Source organism: Carassius carassius, chromosome 45 (assembly GCF_963082965.1).
Source record: "Carassius carassius chromosome 45, fCarCar2.1, whole genome shotgun sequence".
Lineage (NCBI taxonomy): Eukaryota > Metazoa > Chordata > Actinopteri > Cypriniformes > Cyprinidae > Carassius > Carassius carassius.
In genome coordinates this window covers 23,335,639-23,357,194 of record NC_081799.1, presented here as the reverse complement: position 1 = coordinate 23,357,194, position 21,556 = coordinate 23,335,639, and the positions used below count along the sequence as shown (strand labels likewise).

The window sequence follows — 21,556 nt, the reverse complement described above, 5'->3', positions numbered from 1 at the left end:
TCGCAAAGGGGTCGACAAATGAGGTCACGTGATTGGGTGAACTTCTCAAAACCTGTCAGAAACATGTAGTTACTCTTCACCACATAATCAAGCAAAATAAGTATCTCTGCATAAAGAAATGAGCCATATTTTTTAGCAGTATTTACACATCATAGGATGTACTAAGTCTAAATAAAGAAGTCTAAATAATAAATAGCTTGATCTATGCAGTCTTAAAGGTACAATTTGTAAGATATTTGCAGTAAAATATCCAAAAACTACTAGGCTAGTGTTATATATTTTGTCCAGCTGATTACTAACAATATTCCTAATGTTTTCAACTACTTGTAAATCATGAGAAAATTCCCATTCTAAACAGTGACACGGGCAATGCAGTCGCCTGTCAATGACGTTAGTTACCCTTTGTTACCGCTTTTACTGACGTAGAAACCACATGACAACAGTGTCGTGGACAAATGCGGAAGTAGTGTCTAGCGTCCAGCAAACCACTAGCTTGCTGCAAGCAGTTCCTTATTTACTTCTTCTTGCACGTTTTATGGTGGATTGTGTTACTTATTTATGGAACATAATTACTGTTTACCGTCTGCCGCTGGTTCTGTCGACAAGGACAGATCCCGTAAATGTAAGCGTACGGGTCAACCAAACGACCCAAGAAGAGTTTGGGACAAGAGAGAAAGCGCGAGGATCAATATCAGTGTTGCATTTTTCTAGATGAAGAGAGCTTCGCAACAAACTTCAACTAGAAAGAGATGCCAATCTCACTTGTGTTTTACTCGACAGGTGAGTTGTTTTGATTCGTATCTTTACAGAAAACGTATGCTATTATAATGATCAACAAGATTAGTATGTAGGTGGCATACACACCAAACGCGGTGCATCGCATCTCTAGAGCCACGCGAGGATGCGTCTGATCCATAGTCGGATCGTGTCTTTGCATTGACTTTGTATATAATCTACTAGTGCAAATTGAACTCGCGTTTGCTATGTATGCCCAATTATTATGTTTGAATGTACACGAGTGTATATATTTGTTGAACAAGTGGTAATCGTTTTCACATCGTCTGATTGATGGCCAGCAGCGGTTGGGTAGAAGACAACAAATCCCATCATTCCACGCTCCTTCTTAGCGTCATTAAACCACACGATTGTTATTGTTTTGGTAGTGCGCCCTCTAGTGGCAGGTCATACAACCTGTACCTTTAAATGTGCAGTATGGGATTTTTGGCCACCAGGGGTCACTCAATCAAAATAATAACATAAGACGTACTTTGATGACGTCGGGAAAGAGCGTGGGCTCATGGGAGTTGTTGTCATTGGAACACGCGCTCTGTCGCTCCCCACATTCTGCACTCATTCTAACTTAGTATTTTGACAATCACGTCTTTTCGAACGGAGAGATATATGAATTATCAGACCCCTATCAAATCAATATTCCATCTAGCTAGTAGTAATATATGTTAAAAAACATGGTCGCCTTTCGTTAATAATTATAATTACGTTTATACTTTGATATCGAACAAGATAGTGAACTGCATTTGAAGCTACTTTATCCAGCTAGATATAGAACAAATGTGGATTTACATTATACTATACATGAGAGCTAGTCCGTCTGCGTTTTACACAAGACATCATCGTTTCACCATATATACGGATAGATACAGTTAGCTGAATGGATGCATACCTGTTTATTAGAATGCAAGCGAGTTCGGCATCTCTCTATCGTTTCAGCTTGTCACGAAGCTCTCTCCATCTTGGAAATGCAGCTCCAATGTTTACCCGTGTCTTGTTTCTTCTCTTGACCCAAAACCTTCTCAGGTCATTTATTTCACCCGTACGTTTGCGCTTCACAGAACGTGCAGGCAAAGCATAATCATGATCCATAACGAAGTTATTGATTGAGGTATAAATAATAAACAATATAAATATAAAATATAATAGTCTCGATCAAGGCTAGCTACTACTTTTTCTTTTTCGTCTCTTCTTTGCTTCTGTTCACCTTTGTATTTGACGTTCCGCAGGAAGTTAGATAAACTAGAGGGGTCAAAGGTTATATGAACCCATAGACGGGCGACATAACGGAAATAAAGAAACGTGCCGTGTCTTCTAATTAAACTATAATTTTCTCCGAATTTGAAAGTTTGTGGAAACTGTTGGGATAAAGTACACAACTAAAAAAAATATATAACATAGATATAGTAATTTCTGCTATTTTTAAAGCAGAAAAATTACATATTGTGCCTTTAAATATAAGCTTCAATTTAAATCTTTTTTTTTTTGCTGGACATTTTTTCAAGAGATTAACTTTAATACTGTAGTGAAAATAAAACAAAAATATGAAAAGAAAAATACCCAGAGACATTATAGTAATGACAACTGTTCTAATCAAAAATAGTCAGTAAATAAGTATAAACAAATATTAAATAAACAACAGTTGTGTAGATAGTCTAAATAAATGAAAAACTATCTAAAATAATAACTGAATAAAATCAATCAATCAATCAATTGCAGGGAAGTTAAAGTTTAAAAAATAAACAAATACATAAAAAGTCTAAATAAATAGGCAACAACTGTGTAAACAGTTGTCTAAATTGTCTAAAACAATCAATAAATAAATACATAACTCAAGGGATGTGCTTAATTGTTCTAATAAAAAAGTAAACAAAGTTTAAACAAATACATAAACACCAAATACATAGGCAAAAAAAAAAACTCTTAATATATAAATATTAAAATAGCTTAATTTTCTCTATACAAAATATAATAAATTTTTTCTTCCTTTTTTGATTTAGTGGTAAAATGTGACCTGTACATGTTTTTATAAGATTTACTGGACCAAGAAAATCATCAAGTGTCACTTTGCGTATGTTTATGCGAAAGAACACCATAATCATTTTCTATTAAAAAGATCCAGGAAGAGTGTTTGTTTGATAAGTGGGCTGCTGAGTGCGCATGAAAGGCAGATGCTGCATCGTCTTCTTTTGATCTGGGAAAATTCAGGCTTCTACTGGTAAGATCTTCTTCTATTACTGTTAATTAGATCAAATTGATTGAATCAGGAGCTATCAGGATGCGATCAAACATGTGGGACTCCTCACCACAGCTAATGTACCGCTCTGAGGTCAGCAGAAATGTGTGTGCGTGCGTATGAAAGGACACTGACGTCTATCTGACAGACAGATGCTACATGACATGCCTGTGTACGGATAAACACAAACCTATGAATAAAAGGCATCAAAAAAACGGGTTGTGCCCTTTACAAGAATCAGCCAATCACAGCGCGCCGATGACAAAGCCACAGGAGGAGGAAAATAGTGCTGCTGCACTCCAGGGGATTCAATACTAGACTTTAAAGATACAAAATGGACAATAAGGCTTACAGATGGAAAGTCATTAATGTTTCTAATGATTTGTGAACATTATTTGCCAACCTCTTTTATTGGCTTCTATTGTTTAGAGGTTACTTTTTCAAAGCTCAGGAGACTAAGGAGAGTTCTCAATTCAGTTTTATAAATATCAACTCTGGCTCAGGTCATTTTTAAGGACTAGAAATGCATATACACCATCAATGTTACCTTAGTGCCATTATTATAATTTTAGTTAATATTTAGATTTCTATCGTGCTTTAATTGGTAAACTGTAAATTTGTTTTTGTTTTATGTTAATTTTATTACGTTCTTTTTCAAAAATGACTATGGCTTTTGATTAAGTTTTATATTTCATTTGGTTTTACTTTTCCTTGTTAAAATTTTCTTTATTGTTTTTATTAAGTTTATTTTTTAGTTTTAGCTCTTTTTTAATGTGTCAATATAGTTTTCAATATAGGTTTTCTCTCAGAAATTCCAAGTAAGTTTTACAAATATAGTATTTAACATTTGAAGTGGGTCAAAAAAGTTCAAAGTTGTTCTAAGATATGATTTTTGTTTTAGGTTTTTGATAAAAGGTTTTGATCCACTTAAAATGTTGACTACTGTAATTTAGAAATAATCAGAAATCAAAAAGCCCAATAATAAAAATAAATAAATAAAGTATTATTGTGGCGAGTGGGGCGGGGCCGAGGGACGTGGGAACAAGGAGGGAGGCCGGATTGGGAAATCAGTGACACCTGCGACCCACTGCCAGTCTCGAGTCCCACGTAGGAGATGGAAGGATATAAAACTGGAGCGACGACAGTGAAGGACGAGAGAGGACCAGGCCTGGGCTTTTAGTAGTGTTTTGGTTTTTATTTGAGCGCACCAGTCGTCCGTGAGGGGCTGGTGCGCTGTTTTGTGTTTATTTTGTTATTAAAGCTTCATTTCGATTGTCCGCCGGTTCCCGCCTCCTTCTTCCGGATGAATATTAAGGCTTTAATGCATTACAGTGGTGCCGAAGCCCGGGAGAAGGAGGGACGCGCTGCTGAAGATCCCTCGCCGCTGTGGTGAATCCGCGGTGCCACAGAGCAGGCGAGGAGGATGCCGCCATGGACGCTCGAGGCGTTGGACTGGAGCGAGTTGCCGGGGACGGGCGAACTCGCTGCCGACCGCCCACGATATGGAGGGGCGGCTGCCGTCCGTGAGGGAGCGGAGGAGTCGGCGCCGTTCGCCAGGGGGCCGGAGCCTGCTGCCTCCGTGAAGGTATCCGGAGGAGCAGGGAACGGGGGACTCCTGCCGGCTGCCCAAAACCGGAGGAGCCGTCGCCGTCCACCGGGCGGCGGAGGGGTGTCGTGCCGTCCGCCGAGGGCCGTCCAGTGCCACCGCCAGGCACCGCGGAGGAGATCGCCCAGCCGGTGGAGGGCCGAGCAGCAGTGCGTCTGGGAACCGGAATTTTTTTTTTTTTTTTCTCTCCCCTCTCTCGTCTCTGTCGATCCTCCTTCCATCTCCTTTTCTCTCGCCTCGTCTGTCCTACCCCCAGGTTCCCGCATGTCCCCGTGAGCGGTCCCCCCCGGAGGGAGGGTGGGGGGAGTAGAGCGCAGTCTCGAGGGTATCCCCCGGCCTGCGAGGGGCGATGGGGGTATGTGGCGAGTGGGGCGGGGCCGAGGGACGTGGGAACAAGGAGGGAGGCCGGATTGGGAAATCAGTGACACCTGCGACCCACTGCCAGTCTCGAGTCCCACGTAGGATATGGAAGGATATAAAACTGGAGCGACGACAGTGAAGGACGAGAGAGGACCAGGCCTGGGCTTTTAGTTGTGTTTTGGTTTTATTTGAGCGCACCAGTCGTCCGTGAGGGTCCGTGTTTTGTGTTTATTTTGGAGTTAATAAAATGTTATTTGATTGTCCGCCGGTTCCCGCCTCCTTCTTGCCGATGACTAGTAAGGGTAATTCATTACAATTATAACTAAAACGAAATAAATTTTGACAATCTTTGCAACTAGCTGAAATAAAATAAGCTTAAGGTTTTTTAGATTTTATATTACTTCAGTTATTGTTGAAGTAATGAAAATACTTTGTGGTTTAATTCTTAGAAAACAATTAGGGCTGTCACTTTTAGTTCGAAAATCGATTGCACAATCGATCAGACCAACCAAAAAAATTTTCGAAAATGAAAATAGGGAATCGATTTTAACCAAATATGTACACTATTAATTTTAAAATAATTAAACAATTAAAAAATATACATGTAACAAAATTCACAAACAAGCAGAAAAAGAAAATAAAGTGCAGTATGCGTTGCAAAGCTAGACAAAAAATACCAGCAATTTTATGCGCCTACAAGACCCAGTGACGTTGAATGCAACCTATGCTGCGTTCACACCAAACGCAATTTCTTATTTCGATCATCAATAGGTTTCAAAAACGAGCACTCGAGTAAGCAAATATCTGAAGACGGATATGAAAATGAATGTTTTTAAAATAAAAATGACATGAAAACCTGTCTATGAAAATATGAACACATGATTAGAACGCTGTTAGATTGTGATTATGATTTTAATAGCAGCCTGAGGTGAATTGGTGGGTTTTTGTTAAAGGTGAGCCAAATGAATCACAATTAAAAGAACCAAAGACTTAAACTACTTTAGTCTGTGTGCACTGAATTTAATACATGAGTTTCACAATTTGAGTTGAATTACTGAAATAAATGAATTTTTCCACGACAATTAGTCGTTCAATTAGTTTTAGACTAGTTTTTTGGTTTACATAGTTTTTATTATTTTAGTGGTCTTTTTTAATAAGTGTATAAGTTTTCATTTTTATTCAGTTTTTTATTATTCACTGACAAAAATTGATGTGGAAGCAATTTTCACTCAGTTTCAAATAAATTGTTCAAATCAGAAACAATCAGCTAGTAACATGTTAAATTAAAAGCGATATTTTCTTGTAAAACACTTTGTCGAAAAATCTTTTTTTTACAGAGCACTTAAACTAAATGAAAATGTTAAAAAGTCAAGAAGTGATGGCAACCCATTTACTTTGATAATGTATTTCTGATTATGAGAACAAGACCTTATTTTATTCTTCTGCAACTGTATGGAATTTATATTAATAAAAGATTATACAGACAAACAACTTTTTGGAGGAATAGCATGCATGCACTGGTGAATCATTGACAATAATAGTGTGTATTGATAAAGTAAATAGAGTCCCTTTGATTTCATTGTTGCCTTTAAACTTTGCTGCAAATCATTTTTCCTTGCAAAAAGTCTTGAATATTACATGCATCACCCAGAGCTCCTAGAATGATTCATCAAACCTCAGAGGCAAAGAATGATTGCAATTTAAAAAAGTGAGAGTAGTGAACATACTGTAAGAATGCAGGCTCTGATGGCTCTTCTACAGCCGACAGGCTTTCTCTATGACAAATTAGTGGAACGTAATAAAATTGCTTCACCCCAATTCCCAAGATTCACATTATGGGATTTATTCCTCATTTACACTTTGTACAGTGAGGGTACAGAAGAACTGAAATGCACTCACAGTCTGTGGAGGGTCTGCCGCTGTGCAATCAATCTTTTTCATCCTGTGAGATACTCCAGCATGTAATTCTTCACACAGTCAAAGTGCTAGAAGAGAATAACAAGAATAAAGCTGGTCAAATAGTCAAAATAGACGTGGTAGAAGCACTTTAGACATGGCTATGGGTATTGAAGACATGTATGAATGATTGAATGAATGAACAGATATATAAATAAACATAATAGCTAACATTCATTAATTTACCCAACTGCTCTGTGCACTACTTATATATTTGCACACCCTATATATATTAAGCTGTTAGCTTATCAACATGCTAACAATCAAACTATTAAAATCAAGTCGCTACTTTAAAGACTGTTAATGATTCTGCCCATGAACAGAGCTTCAAATTAGACTCTTTATAGAGAGCTAGCGAGAAAATTCACAAGGTTTTAAAACGGAGTGATGGGGTCAGAGTTAATATTAAAATAAGGACAGACGAACAGAATACCCACTGTAAGACTGCAGTTGGGATGAATCCAGCTTTGTAGAGTAATGCAACAAACCTGAGCCAGCAAATCATGCAAATCAGCAACAGATTGAACAAAGAGGAGAAGAAAGATGAATGACGTGTCCACAGCAGCCCACTAGCTAGGGCTGCATGATATTGGAAAAAACTCACATTGCGATATATTTTTTTTCTGCAATATATATTGTTATATGAAAAAAATATATATAATAATAATAATAATAATAATAATAATAATAATAATTCACCAGATGACTTGAATAGCTCTATATAGGGGAAAAAAAGGAATGAGTGGGATGATTTTGTAGGCAAGTAAATCAGCATAGAAAATAAACAAATTACAAGCATATAAATATAATAGAACAAAGATACAAATGAAATAAACAGTGCTTTACATTTTTCAAAATGTATTTTCGATGCTTAAACAAATTCTAACTGACCCTCTGATGTCACATGGACTACTTTGATGATGTTTTTTTTTAATTTCTGGACATGGACAGTATACCGTTCACACAGCTTCAATGGAGGGACAGAAAGCTCTCAGACTAAATCTAAAATATCTTCAAATGTGTTCCAAAGATAAACAGGTTTGGAATGACATGAGGGTGAGTCGTTAATGACATAATTTTCATTTTTGGGTGAACTAACCCTTTAAAGTAGTAAAATTAACTGAAATAAAAATGATTGAAAGCTAAAAAAAAATGTCCATGATATAAAAAAATTACTTTTAAAACTTAAATTAAAAATAGATCAAAATAAGCAAAGACATTTTTAAAGTACTTACACAAAACCCAAACTAAATAAACCAAAACTGGCAACACTTTACAATAAGGTTTCATTTGTTAAAATTAGTTAACTATTAGCTAACATGATACTTGAACAATATTGCGGCATTTATTAACCTTAAGATTCAACATTTTCAGGAGGCCGGTTAGACGACTTACCACTGGCGCAAACTGAGCACGCCAAAACAAAATCGTGGAGGTCACGAGCCATAAGTGGCCACCAGAATCGTTGTTTAATTAGGCCTAAAAAAAAAAAGTTTGGTTCCGGTTGGTTGTCAGTTGAGGTCATTGGTCGGTAGGGATTTTTTTTTTTTTAAATTTTTTATTTTTTTTTCTCCAGTGGCAGTTTTACACACACACACACACACGCGCGCGCTGATTTTAAATGTGTGTACCGGTACTTTTACGACAGTGATTCTGTATTCCCGTTTAAAGTCTGTTGTTGCCATAGACACGCAAAACGCACACACACACACAAAAAGCCTTTGCGGGAGTTTGACAGGCGATCTCATAGTAGATTAACATGGAGGATTTGAACTTGAAAAACGGAGTGTACAGACATCTTTTTGTAGTCAAACAACATTCTTTGTTATGTTCATTTATGTGGTTTATTTGATTTTGATGCTATAAATTAACTAGAAGCAAGAGACGATCAGTTTTAACTGATGATCTAACTTACAGCGATCTGTTCGACACATTCAAGAGCCACAAAACGGTATTTATTGTTTACATTTCTTTAAAAAATGACCACATTTGAAAGGTGAAATAACCAAATGAGACTTTGTTTCATATTAAAAGTAAGCTGGTAATGTTAATGTCCTGTCTGTCAGCATGTTGTCAGTGCCCTCTCTGTTCCGCGATATATTGTTGACTCCCCCCGTGTTTCTCTTAATGTTACGATTTCCAAACCTTAAGTTATAGCTCACTTTAGGAATTGACAGTTAAAGGGTTTTGATGCAATACTTAATGGTTTTTAACGGATTACTTAAGTGTAAAACAGCATTTAAAGGAAACTGTAATTTAATTAACGATGTGTGAAAGACTGTTCTTCCCCAGTCTCATAAAATAAATTTGGGTCGCACATAAATTGACAGGGTCGGTCGGAAACCGGAACCAAACAATTTTTTTTTTTAGGCCTTAACCCCTTGGTTCGGCTTATCCCTGGATGACAAGCAACGTTAGAGCAGTGACCCCACTGAATAACTTCGGACCGTAACTCTTCCGGCACAAATAAACGATTCAGTGGGCAACCGGGCGGAGGCGTTACCCCTTCTAAGGCCGTCTTGACCTTCGATTCGACCTCCCATACGAGTGCTGAGACGACTATTTTCTCAGGTAAAATACACTCGGGAGTCACCGGACGGGCGGAGGGATCAAAAAGACGTGACAAAGAATCGGGTTTGACATTCTTGGAACCCGGGCGGTACGACAGGGTAAAATCTAGGGCTGCAACTAACGATTATTTTGATAATCGATTAATCTGTCGATTATTTTTATGATTAATCGATTAATCGGTTTATGTACTTATATTTTAGTTTTTCCCATTTTTCCCCCAAGTAAATTATTAATAAATGGTATTTATCTTTCAGCATAGATTTTTAAGAGATTTTAACCATTTTGCACGGTCATATCCTCATCAAAAATGTACCTGGAGTTGTTTTATTGTGTTAGTAATCCTTTGTCGAACTCTTCTGCAATCAGAACACTGACCCATACTCTAGCAAATTTCACAAGTAGATTTCAAATAATGTTTTCACCATGGCAGTCCTTAGAGCTCCTAAAGTAGTTTAACATCCCGAACAAAGCTTATTAAGGAATCTTTCAGAACATATTTTCATGAAGAATAAGGATAAAACAGAATAAAATTGCAGTGCATTGTATTTTATAATTTACTGGGAAACAGCTTTATAGCTTTTGCTGTGAAATTGTAAACAATCCTTCGAAAAAAGTGCCAATGGCATGAAACCTGAATGGAACTCACAATTTAAAGTAAAATCCATCAGAAGGTTGTCCAGAAAAAAAAATTGGACACACACAAAAAACCTGCTGTGTGAAAAAGAACAGTGAATACTTAGAAAAAAAGTGCATTTCAAATATCTTTAAACATTTACCTCTCTCATTCAGTCATAATTAGGCTGCACGACCCGTGGTGCGCTTGCGGCATTCTGAAAAGTTGCAATGTTTTTAACTCTATGTGGTGCGGTGTTGGAAATAACGAACTTGAGCGCGCAAAAGACGCGATATGTGAACGTCCCCTTAAACAGTTCAGTAGTGCAGAGTTTACAGGTTACTCTTCTTTTTTGAAGGCTCACAGTAAAGTACTCCCACATCACGCTGAATGCTGCAGAGATGCGGTTCGGGAAGCATGTGACATAAAACGAGGCCAGCTATTGGCTATTCGCTACTTCTCCTGCTGTACTGGCTGAGTAAAACCTCCGGTGGCTCATTACAGTCACACTTTGGTCACCGCAGATTTGAAATATGCACGAAATGAGTCGCTTACGGCAAATAAAAGTTATTTAGCAATGAATCGATGACTAAATTAGTTGACAACTATTTTAATAATCGATTTTAATCGATTAAATAGATTCGTTGTTTCAGCTCTAGTAAAATCAAAACGACCGAAAAAAAGTGCCCACCGAGCCTGCCTGGAATTGAATTTTTTTGGCAGTTCTAATGTACTCTAAATTCTTGTGATCGGTCCAAACAATGAAAGGTACCCCTGACCCTTCCAACCAGTGATGCCACTCCTCTAAAGCTAATTTGACGGCCAACAATTCTCTGTTACCAATGTCATTATTTGCGTTCAGCAGGAGATAAACGATGAGAGAAAAACGCGCAGGGATGCATCTTATCGTCCGAGGCAGCAAGTTGGGAAAGAACTGCTCCTACCCCTACCTCTGATGCGTCGACCTCCACCACGTACTTCTGTGTGGGATCAGGGGCTACAAGGATGGGAGCCGAAACGAAGCGGCTCTTGAGGTTGGTAAATGCAGTCTCGGCTGCCTCCGACCACCTGAACGGCGTAGTCGTGGGGAAGTCGTGGCCTAGGTTAGAGAGTCGGACTCCCAATCGAAAGGTTGTGAGTTCGAGTCCCGGGCCGGCAGGAATTGTGGGTGGGGGGAGTGCATGTACAGTTCTCTCTCCACCTTCAATACCATGACTTAGGTGCCCTTGAGCAAGGCATCGAACCCCCAACTGCTCCCCGGGCGCCGCAGCATAAATGGCTGCCCACTGCTCCGGGTGTGTGCTCACAGTGTGTGTGTGTGTGTGTGTGTTCACTGCTCTGTGTGTGTGCATTTCGGATGGGTTAAATGCAGAGCACAAATTCTGAGTATGGGTCACCATACTTGGCTGAATGTCACTTCACTTTCACTTTCACTTTTTCACTTTACTGGGGGAGGTCAAGGTCGTCAGAGGTGAGACTAGTTGGCTGAAATTACGAATGAAACATCGATAAAAATTGGCGAACCCCAGAAACCGCTGTAGGGCTTTACGGGAATCTGGCGATGGCCAATCTGTCACAGCCTTAACTTTGTCAGGAACCATACGTATTCCCTCGGACGAGACGATATACCCTAGGAAGGGGAGAGACTGTGCATGGAATACGCATTTCTCTGCCTTGACAAAAAGCCCATTCTCGAGTAATCCCTGGAGCAATCGTCTGACGTGTTGAACATGTTCCTGGAGAGATGAAGAAAAAATCAGTATGTCATCCAGGTAAACATATATAAACTGATCTACCATGTCTCTCAACACGTCATTAACGAGTGCTTGGAAAACCCCTGGCGAGTTGGAGAGCCCGAACGGCATCACCAAATATTCAAAGTGCCCTCTAGGGGTGTTAAAGGCGGTTTTCCATTCATCCCCCTTCCTGATGCGGACCAAATGATAAGCGTTACGTAAATCCAATTTTGTGAATACGGATGCTCCCTGTAACCTCTCGAAAGCTGAAGACATCAATGGTAACGGATAGGTGTTCTTTATCATGATGTTGTTCAGCTCTCGGTAGTCAATACAAGGTCGCAAAGAACCATCCTTCTTACCCACAAAAAAGAATCCCGCCCCCACTGGAGAAGAGGAAGGGCGGATGAACCTCGATGCCAAGGAATCAGAAATCTATTTCTCCATGGCCTCCCTCTCCAGAATAGAAAGAGAGTAAAGCTTGCCTTTAGGCGGAGACTTACCTGGCACTAAATCTATAGCACAGTCGTAGGGACGATGCGGAGGAAGAGAAGCAGCACGGGACTTACTGAACACCTCCTTCAGGTCCAAGTACTCTGCGGGCACGTTGTAATGGCATGTATGACTGACTTGTCTACCCAGGCGGTTAATCCGAGCGTCCACCCGGAGTGCCAGGTCGATTAGGCCATTGAGCATTGGGGGCAGCTCGGGGAGGTAGATTTCCTTCTGAACACGGTCGGCCGCCTCGTTCCACTGGCACGCGGCCGCCAGGGTACGGAACTGAATGGAATAATCCGCCACTGATGATTTTCCTCGTTTAAGGTCCGAGAGCTGGTGAGCGGCCTCCCTGCCGGCCGCGGCTCGATCGAAGACCCATTTCATCTCTTCGGAGAGGGAGTGGAACGAGGCGCAACACGGATGTTGATTCTCCCACACCGCTGTCCCCCATAAGGCGGCTCTGCCAGAGAGTAGGGTAAGAGCAAACGCAACCTTGGACTCCTCTGTCGCGAAGGTGCGGGGCTGCAATGCAAAATGCATGGAACATTTGTTAAGGAAAGTCTTGCAAAAGTTTGGCTCACCGGAGTAACTCTCTGGCGCCGGAAGTCGCGGCTCTGGCCGGAAGTGGTCCTGCGAGGTCTCCCGGGGGACGGGCGGTGCAGGCGGTGCGGTGGGCGCAGTGAGAGAGATGAGGTGCTGGGGGAGAGGTTCACGATGCTCTCCTGCTGCTGATCCATACGGTTGACGCTGTGGTGAATGAATTCAGACAGTGAAGTGGTGCTCGCTGCTTCCATGTTTGGTGAGATCGTTCTGTAATGACTGGGTGAAGGAGTGGCAGGAAGCAAGTGCGAGATTAATGAGATTTAATGAAGACAATGAAACAATACAATACTGAGACACAAATAACGCTGGGAGGAACGCACAGTCCAAGATGGTGGTGATGAATGATGAATCCGGAAGGCGGAGGTGAGTTGGCAGCAGGAGAGGGTGACACAGGAACTGTGGGGAAGCGAGCTGAAGGTAAGTGGTGTTGCTTGGTGGTGGGTTGCGTAGACTGGACGAGGTTTCGGGGAGACACGGACATCCAACGCAGAAACACACAAGAAAGCAAAGCATAGGTCACAAACATGAAACAATGCTCTCACGAACACAAGACGCTATACAAGCCAATATATAGGGATGAATAATGAGTGACAGCTGTTGCTGATGACAATTAACAGAGACGCCCACAAACTAATCAGTGCTGACGCGTAACACACAGACTTCACCCACAAGGTGCAAAACCCAGAGATCACGGTTTACCAACCGTGACACAATGTTAAGATGAAAAAAAATTTTTTTTTTAATAAATCAGGTCCATTTAAAGTTGACTTTAAAGTTTCCTGCTTATGAAATGTTTCTCCTGATGTGAAAAATAAACCGCAATCTCGCATGATATTTCTCCTTTAGGATTTCAAAAGAGATCTCAACGTGTGCAATCTCACTATGAACTCAAACATTTCTCAACAAATAATCTGGGCTGCTGTTATGTCAGCTGTTGACTCACGTTTGCCAGTTTATTTCTCCGGATAAAAGATTTTAGACATCCAAGACAAAGTTGATAATTAAATGAACAACAACTGAGATCTAAAAGCCATGAATTAAGAGCCATGGAACAGCAATGTCCCGGAGCTTTGGTGACATTTGGCTATTTCGGTAAACGGAATAACTGTGTTAAAAATTATAGATTATGGTCCAACAACTGAAACGAGAAGTCTGGTGATGAACAGTCACTTTCAATACAAAGGGGAAATTATTCGTTTTGCTTTGCTGACAGTCACACAATGGGTGCGGTGGAAGAAAACAAAACATGAAAAGTCCTTGCTGATTGTCATGACATGTCTTTTAAGTCACAATGAGGTTTCTCGCTGCAATTGCCTGTGATGTAAAGTGAGATCTGCGTGGGTGGGGCTGGAAATTGTTGAGCTGACTACAGTAACAAGTCAAGTTCTTTTCAACAACAAGAAGTTCTTCCACGGTCACATACAGATAAGATTGACACTTCAGCGCTGTGAGTCACTGTGGGTTATTTCGAAAACCGATAAAAATCCATTGCCGGCAGAGTCCCTGCGATCACCTACCACTCTTTAAACCAACCCTGCGCCCCTGAAGACTCTCTAAATCACTTCAAAAAGTCCTCGGCTAATTGTGGGATTTTATACCATTAGAGTGCACTAATTCAGTTTCACTGCTACAGGCGCTGATATTAAATGGAAAATGAACCAGGGGGCAGAAATAATAATGAAGGATATTAAGCCGTCTGAATGGAATTTTAGGGCACACGGGTGAGACACATAATCCAGAGCACATTTCTCTCAGGGGGGAGGTTACTTGGAAGCTGTTCCTGACATCATTGTGCATCAGTGAGACTCATACAGGTGTCCTTGTGAGGCCTTTAGTTACAGACGCGCCAAAGTTGTTTAATTTTTCTTTTTTCTAAGTAGGATTTAAGGAATGGCCTCATTAGCACCTGCTGTAACTACACTACCATTCAAATGTATGGGATAAGATTTTTTTATGAAAATAATACTTTTATGCAGACCATTGAACAAAAACCTATTAGTATTTACTAGGGCTTGGTATTGATTCAGATATCCAGATTCATTTCGCAAGCTCTCGATGATTCGCAAGCTCTCGATTCCATTCTATTCTTGGTTTATTTTTATTACATTCAGTGAATATAGTTTTAATACAAATGCTATTGATATTTCTAAAAATGAACAGTAAACATCAGTTTACAAATGGTGAATAAATAAAAATAATTACAAAATAAAACAAAGTGCTGCACAACAGAGGTTTACTGTTAAATTTAAAAACAAAAACAAATGTGATTATTCCTTTCAAAATAAAGATTTAATCACAGTAGTAGCGTTGATTATTAAGACTGCTAAATAGTAATATATTCTGATGTTTCTTAACTTAAAACTAAACTTTTATTTTGACAGGTTGCCATAAGGACATAAGCAACTTGCAGCTGCTCTGTACTGTATGTGATATGACGGGTGTTTTCTCAAATAAAACTGTAAAATGCTAATGAAGTGACTCTCAGAACAGCTGGAGATGATATTCGTGTATTCATTTCATCATAGTGAGACGACAGAAGCTGAAAACACTGCAAGCGTCGTCCATGCTTTAGTATGTGTGTACGTTAGTAAACAAAACAATGAGCCGCACCATCCGCCATTCATTCATTGATTGCGGAAATTATATAAAATGCTTCCGCAGATTAACAGTAATCCTATAGCATTTCACCTGAGCATTGCGAATCATGCAAATGGCTTTGTTCTTGATTCTCATCAACAGTATCTTCACCATTATAAGTGCTGAATGAATGACAGGCTTTCCATTGTAACATCGCGCAAGGTAAATAAGAGGGTGATATCTAGTGGAGATGAGTAATGATAAGATTCACGTTAATCAAATCTTGTTTTATAAATGTGTGCTGAAATATATATACCGGAAAAGATCAATTCACGGCTAATCGAAAAATACATTTATTTACCCAGCCCTAGTATTTATAATGTTACGAAAGATTTAGTTTCAAATAAATACTGTTCTTAAAAAAGAATCCATAAAAAATGTCATCATATATATTCCACAAAAATATGAAGCAGCACAATGGTTTTCAACAGTGATAATAATTAGAAATGTTTCTTGAGCAGCAAATCAGCATTGATTTCTAAAGGATCATGTGACACTGACGAATGGAGTAATGATGCAGAAAATTCAATTATGATGGCAGGAATAAATTACATTTTCAAATATATTTATATAAAAAAGTCATTTTAAATTGTAATAATATTTCACATCTTTACAAAATTTGTACTGTATTTTTTATCAAATAAATGCAGCCATGGTGAGCAGAAGAAGCTTATTTGTTTAAAAAAAAACACACATGTATGACACACCCCAAACATTTGAAATTGTAGTTTACATCAATATGGGGGCAAAAGCATTTTCCATTGGCAGACATTCAGCTGTACATTTTTCAATATTATTGTAATATTTTCCTGCCTCCTGACCTGGCATCATGGACCAGTATGGAAAGAAGTGGCATCATGTACCAGTATGGAAAGAAGTGGCATCATCATGGACCATTATGGAAATAAGGCAATTGACAGCACTGTTTGTAGGCTTCAAATCAGAATTTCTGTCTCTACAAACATCATAAATGAGACTAAGGGATGACATGGAATATTTGTACTTCTAAAAATACCTTTGTCACACCATTTAAAATTAACTACAGTGACAAAACAGTGACAATTCACAGCACTTAAACCATGCACTGTCCCTTTTACCTACAATCCTCTTATTGACTAATGTTATGCATCAGCTACCTAAATATGGATTATTTCCTAGGTTGTTTCACAGTTCTGCCCATCTAGTTAACTTGCTCCTAATGCCTCAAACCAATCATCCCTTAAATATCTTTCAAAGATTTGATGCCACTAACCTGGCAAACTTTGGCAAATCTGGATTAGTTCTTCCTCAAAAGTGTTCAGTGCTGCAGTCCGGTAACTTTAACACAACTTTGTTGCTATGCAGACTGATAAAGACCTGTGCACTCAGACTGCAGGAAGTTGCATAACAATTAATGCAATCTGATTGGAAACTGGCATGTTTGCAAGTGCTTCCCAGTTATGCGTGCAGTCAGACGGTCAGTGAATGGACTGTAGGCAGTACATTTGTGAGCTGTCTGACACTACTATGAACCTAACAAATCCAATATTGTGATGCATGGAGAAACAATATAATACTATGTAATTTCAGGTTTGTTATTTTGATGCACAATCTCTCACAACTGTAATATTAAAAATTAACCAATTTTCAGACAACTAAGTTGGGGTTTGAAATACAACCTGGTCCAATCAGTATCTAAAATTACTAGAGTTGCTGAGGGAATAACCTCATCATATAGAACAACAGAGAAAGCTTACTGGAGAACACTGTTTCATAAGTATATACATCTGGGACCCACTGCAACAACAGATCTAGGTGGGATTAGGAACATCAAATCAATTTCATTTGATTTTACATATTACCTAATGCAGAATATTTATTATTTTAAGCAAGATTCAACAACAGCTCAAGCCAAGACAAGTCGAGAATGTAAAGTAATTGTACTTTATTATCAAAATTTTATTTTGGGGGGAAATAATATACTGTAAAACTGAATACTTGCTGTTACATCCTAAGACGTATGTCATTGTTGCTGGTAATACTGTGTGTTAACTCCATATGTAACTGTGCTTCATTGATGCCTGACATCCTGTTGGGAGTTGTAGTTTTTGCTGGTTTTCCTCTGTTCCTCCCTGTCCTCTCGCAGAAGACCTAATTGATGTCACCTGTTCCTCGTCAGAGCTGTGGAGAGGAGCTTGTATTTAAACCGAGGGAACGGACACAACACCAGAGAGAGTTTGGCTTGTCTGTTTTCCCAGTTGGTGGTTTAAGCAGTTGTGCTGCTTTAAGAAAGCCTGTTGTATTTGATTGCTATTGTGTGATCAGGGCCTGTAGTGTATCTTCAAGACAGCCTGTTGTACTGGCTGTAGTGATTAGAAATGTGTTTTTCTTTTTTCTTCTGCCTGCAGACGCAGTAAGGAGGTGGGTGCCACTTTTATTTTATCAACGTATGCTTTTCTCCTGGTTTTGTGGAACAGTGAAGTCAGGGAAGAGACATGTTGTTGATTTTGATGTTTTCTTTGCTAGGTAAGTTGATTACTTTGTTTCAGTTAGCATCCCTTTTTTTGTTTGTTATTTTGGCCTTAACCCCCTCCTGAAGCTACAAGCGTCTTATTCTTTCTTTTTGAATTATCCATATTGTTAAACCTCTAATTTCCCCTTACCCTTTAATGCTGTACAAAGACTTCACATTGTAAATAAAATCTTGAAGAGTTTCCATGAGTGTGAGTGCTGGGATTACAGATAGTCAACTCTCTCTCACTAGTTTGTTTCAACGACACAATTGTTAATTTTTCTTAAATAGCATATGTTACTCCCCTTGTCACCCCTAGACACAGAGGGGGACGTAACACTTGCACTCTTTCCAAAGGGAAAAAGTCAGACCTTTTTACTTTTTTACAAATTTATTTAGACCTTGCAATGCAAAGTGCACACTTCACCGACCATAAAAACAAAAAGAGACCTTTCACCAGTAGTGTCTTTGACCTAAACCATTAGCCTTATGTTATTTAACTGTATAAATGAAAGATGAACTGGACTTGAATTTGAACAATAAACAATTGTACTTTTAATGCTACACATTTATAATTTTGAGTATTTTCTTGTAAAACACTCCAATAATCTTTATTTGCAGCACAGGGTATGAAAGCTGTCAATGGAGTGCTTTCTTTTCGGTAGGTAAATCCAAACCAAAAATGTCCGCACACTGATATGTGACTGCTCCAAAGAAATTTTTATTGATTGAAGAATTTTTTATCTTTGGAACAGTCACATATCAGTGTGTGGACATTTAGTTTGTTTTGTTTGGATTTACCTTATTTTTGTCTTGCACCTGAGCCTTCGGGATGTGCATGCTTTTGTCCACTACCTTTAAGGTACTTCTATCCACCATATAAGGGTAAAGAAATTCAAATGGTTTCAAGAAAAAAAAGATCTGTGCATTTTGACAGGGTTTTTTTTTTTGGTTTTTTTTTTTTTTTACAAACGTACTTTTACTGAACTAGACTAGGGATGGGCGTTTTCCACAAATATCACATTCGAATATTTGAGCTCACAAAAAACGAATATTCGAATATTCGTTTATTTAAATTAAGTTTAATGAGTCAGACTTATTTTTCAGCAACATTTGTTTTCGTCATTTCGAACAAGCTTACAATAAGCTTGAACATTACACATCGTGTTTTGTAGCTGAAAACCTTTAACAATGCGTGCAAACAAACAAAAGTACAGATTAAAAGCAAAAAAAAAAAAGTGAACAAAGAAAAAACGTAAAGCAGCCTGCAGCAATTAGGCTATTGTACAGAATGTAGCTTACACTTAACTTTTAAACTGTCAGCAAATCTTTTTTGCTCTTTTTTCTATTGTTTCAAATGTTCTTGTTAAGAAATACGGGCATGTAAACATGATCGGGGGAAAGTCGGCTCCTTAGCCTGTTAACAATAAGGCCGGCCGCGGAGAAAACGCGCTCTGACGCACAGAGGTTGGCGGGACTCACAAATAACGGTGTGCTAAGCGAGTACGTTTTGTGAAGCGCTTCGTGTTTTCGTTTCACCACTGAATGGGATCCTCATGTGGTGGAATACATGGTTCCAGCAAGAACTGTTCCCACTCGTCTCGGCTGGACTCTCTGTAATCATCGCTGGAGAACTGGCTCAGCCTTTTCCAACGAGTGGCATTGCATCTTCTTCATCGTGGCGACTGCATCCGCACCACTCGCATCAAGGAAAATGTTCTGATAATGTTCAAAAAAGTTTTTTTTTTCTTACTTCTCTCATGTTTTCATCGAGAAACCTGAGATGTTTGTGCCGAGGGTCTAGGGCAGACGCGAGAAGAGGAGTTTTCACTGCATTCTCCAAGTTAGCTGTGTTTATTCGTTGCTTGAGAGATGCTGCAACAATGTTCTTTGATCACTTTCTGTGATTCTCCACGGCATATTTGAAGTACTAGAAGACCGCGGTTCTTTTAGGGGGCGTTCACATATCGCGTCTTTTGCATGCTCAAGTTCGTTATTTCCAATGTAGGCGCGCGGTATGCGCGCTCATAATGGAAGCGGCGCGGTCGCGATGCGCACGCGGTGCGACGCGGTCCCGTTTTTTCCAGGCGCGTCCGCACAGCATCGAGTTAAAAACATCTCAACTTTCAGAGTGCCGCAAGCGCACCGCAGGTCATGTGACAAGAACTAAACATTCAGCTTCATCCTTTCCTATAACAACGTTGAAAGCTCAGCCAAGATGAAGGAACAGCTGATCATAGCTGTATATGGATTGCCATTTTGAAATAAATTTAGTAGCAGAGCTACTGAACGCGATTTTTTTTTTGTGCTGCAAATCCATTTATCCTTTGCTGAAATTTCCGCGTCTTCATGGAGAGAACGCGTCGCCTCAGGAGCGCTTCTGCCCGAGCGCTTTGGAAAGAAGGAGAAAGCGGCGCGCATAGCCTTTTCCACGCCTTATTAGGCGCGATATGTGAATGGCCCCTTAATCATTCATTAATTATTTTTAGCTTGCATAGGCCTACACCTTCAAATATGCCGTGGAGAATCAAAGAAAGTGACCAAATTAGGTTTTATTATGAACTTTTTTTTTTTTTTTTTTTGCGAAATTCGAATATCATTTTTATTTATCGAATAATTAGAGCAGAACGAATATTCGAATGTTCGACTATCTGTGCACATCCCTAAACTAGACCAAACACCCTAGTTCCAAAATCCTGTCCTTCAAAAACACATCATCCTACCAAACTGATTGACAGGCAAAGAGGAAGCTCTGATTGGTCACATTTTCTGATTTGCTACACAAGAGATGCTTTTCTGCTGTTTATAGACTCACACAACAGGTGTGATATCTTAAGACACCCATTTGAGCACATTTTATGGGTGATTCCAACAGGTGTCCCTGCTGAGCTACAAGAGATCAGTTCTTTCCCAGCCTCAAGCTAGTTTATTTTATAAATGCACAAAGTTTTGTTGTTATTATGTCTGTATCCGAAAAGAAGTAGACCCTTTACAGATTTGATTGATATATTGCTCTTATCTGTACGATTAAAACTGAAAGTGTAATTTAAGTACTTTTCGGGGTTATCAGGAGAAAATGACTCATATCGCGTAATCGCGTATCCGCGTTAATCGACTCCAGAGGGTTAAGCATAGTGAGTCATGTTTCAGCGCGATTACAGATTTATTACTGGAGAGAGGCCAATTCAACATGTGTAATGATGACATAAATTGTCGAAGCAAAATTAAAAACAATAAATGATGGCTTGGGCAGATCATCATAATCATTTGAAAACCGTTTCCAGCATTATAAAAAAAAAAAATAAGCAAGCAGAGAGCAATTCTATCCTTTGCAACCATACAACAGCTCTTCACCATTACTAAGCTACTGTTATGAGTAATAATTAACTATATTAAAATTCAAGAAAATCGTAAACACCCTGAGAGCTCGGTTATTGCCAAATGCTCACGTCTAATAAGA

The 21,556-nt window shown here is 39.2% G+C and overlaps 1 protein-coding gene across 3 annotated transcripts in view; it reads right to left on the bottom strand.

Annotated features, from left to right (window-relative positions):
- Nucleotides 1–21,556, bottom strand: part of LOC132127716 (cAMP-specific 3',5'-cyclic phosphodiesterase 4D-like) — a 244,931-nt gene that overhangs the window by 212,266 nt on the left and 11,109 nt on the right. The window contains exon 2 of one of the 3 annotated variants that reach the window (XM_059539760.1): nucleotides 6,891–6,976. The exons of the other annotated variants lie outside the window; for them this stretch is intronic. Coding sequence (XP_059395743.1) covers nucleotides 6,891–6,932 — 42 coding nt within the window. The 5' untranslated portion in view covers nucleotides 6,933–6,976. The remainder of the gene's footprint in view (nucleotides 1–6,890; nucleotides 6,977–21,556) is intronic. 3 annotated transcript variants of the gene reach the window in all.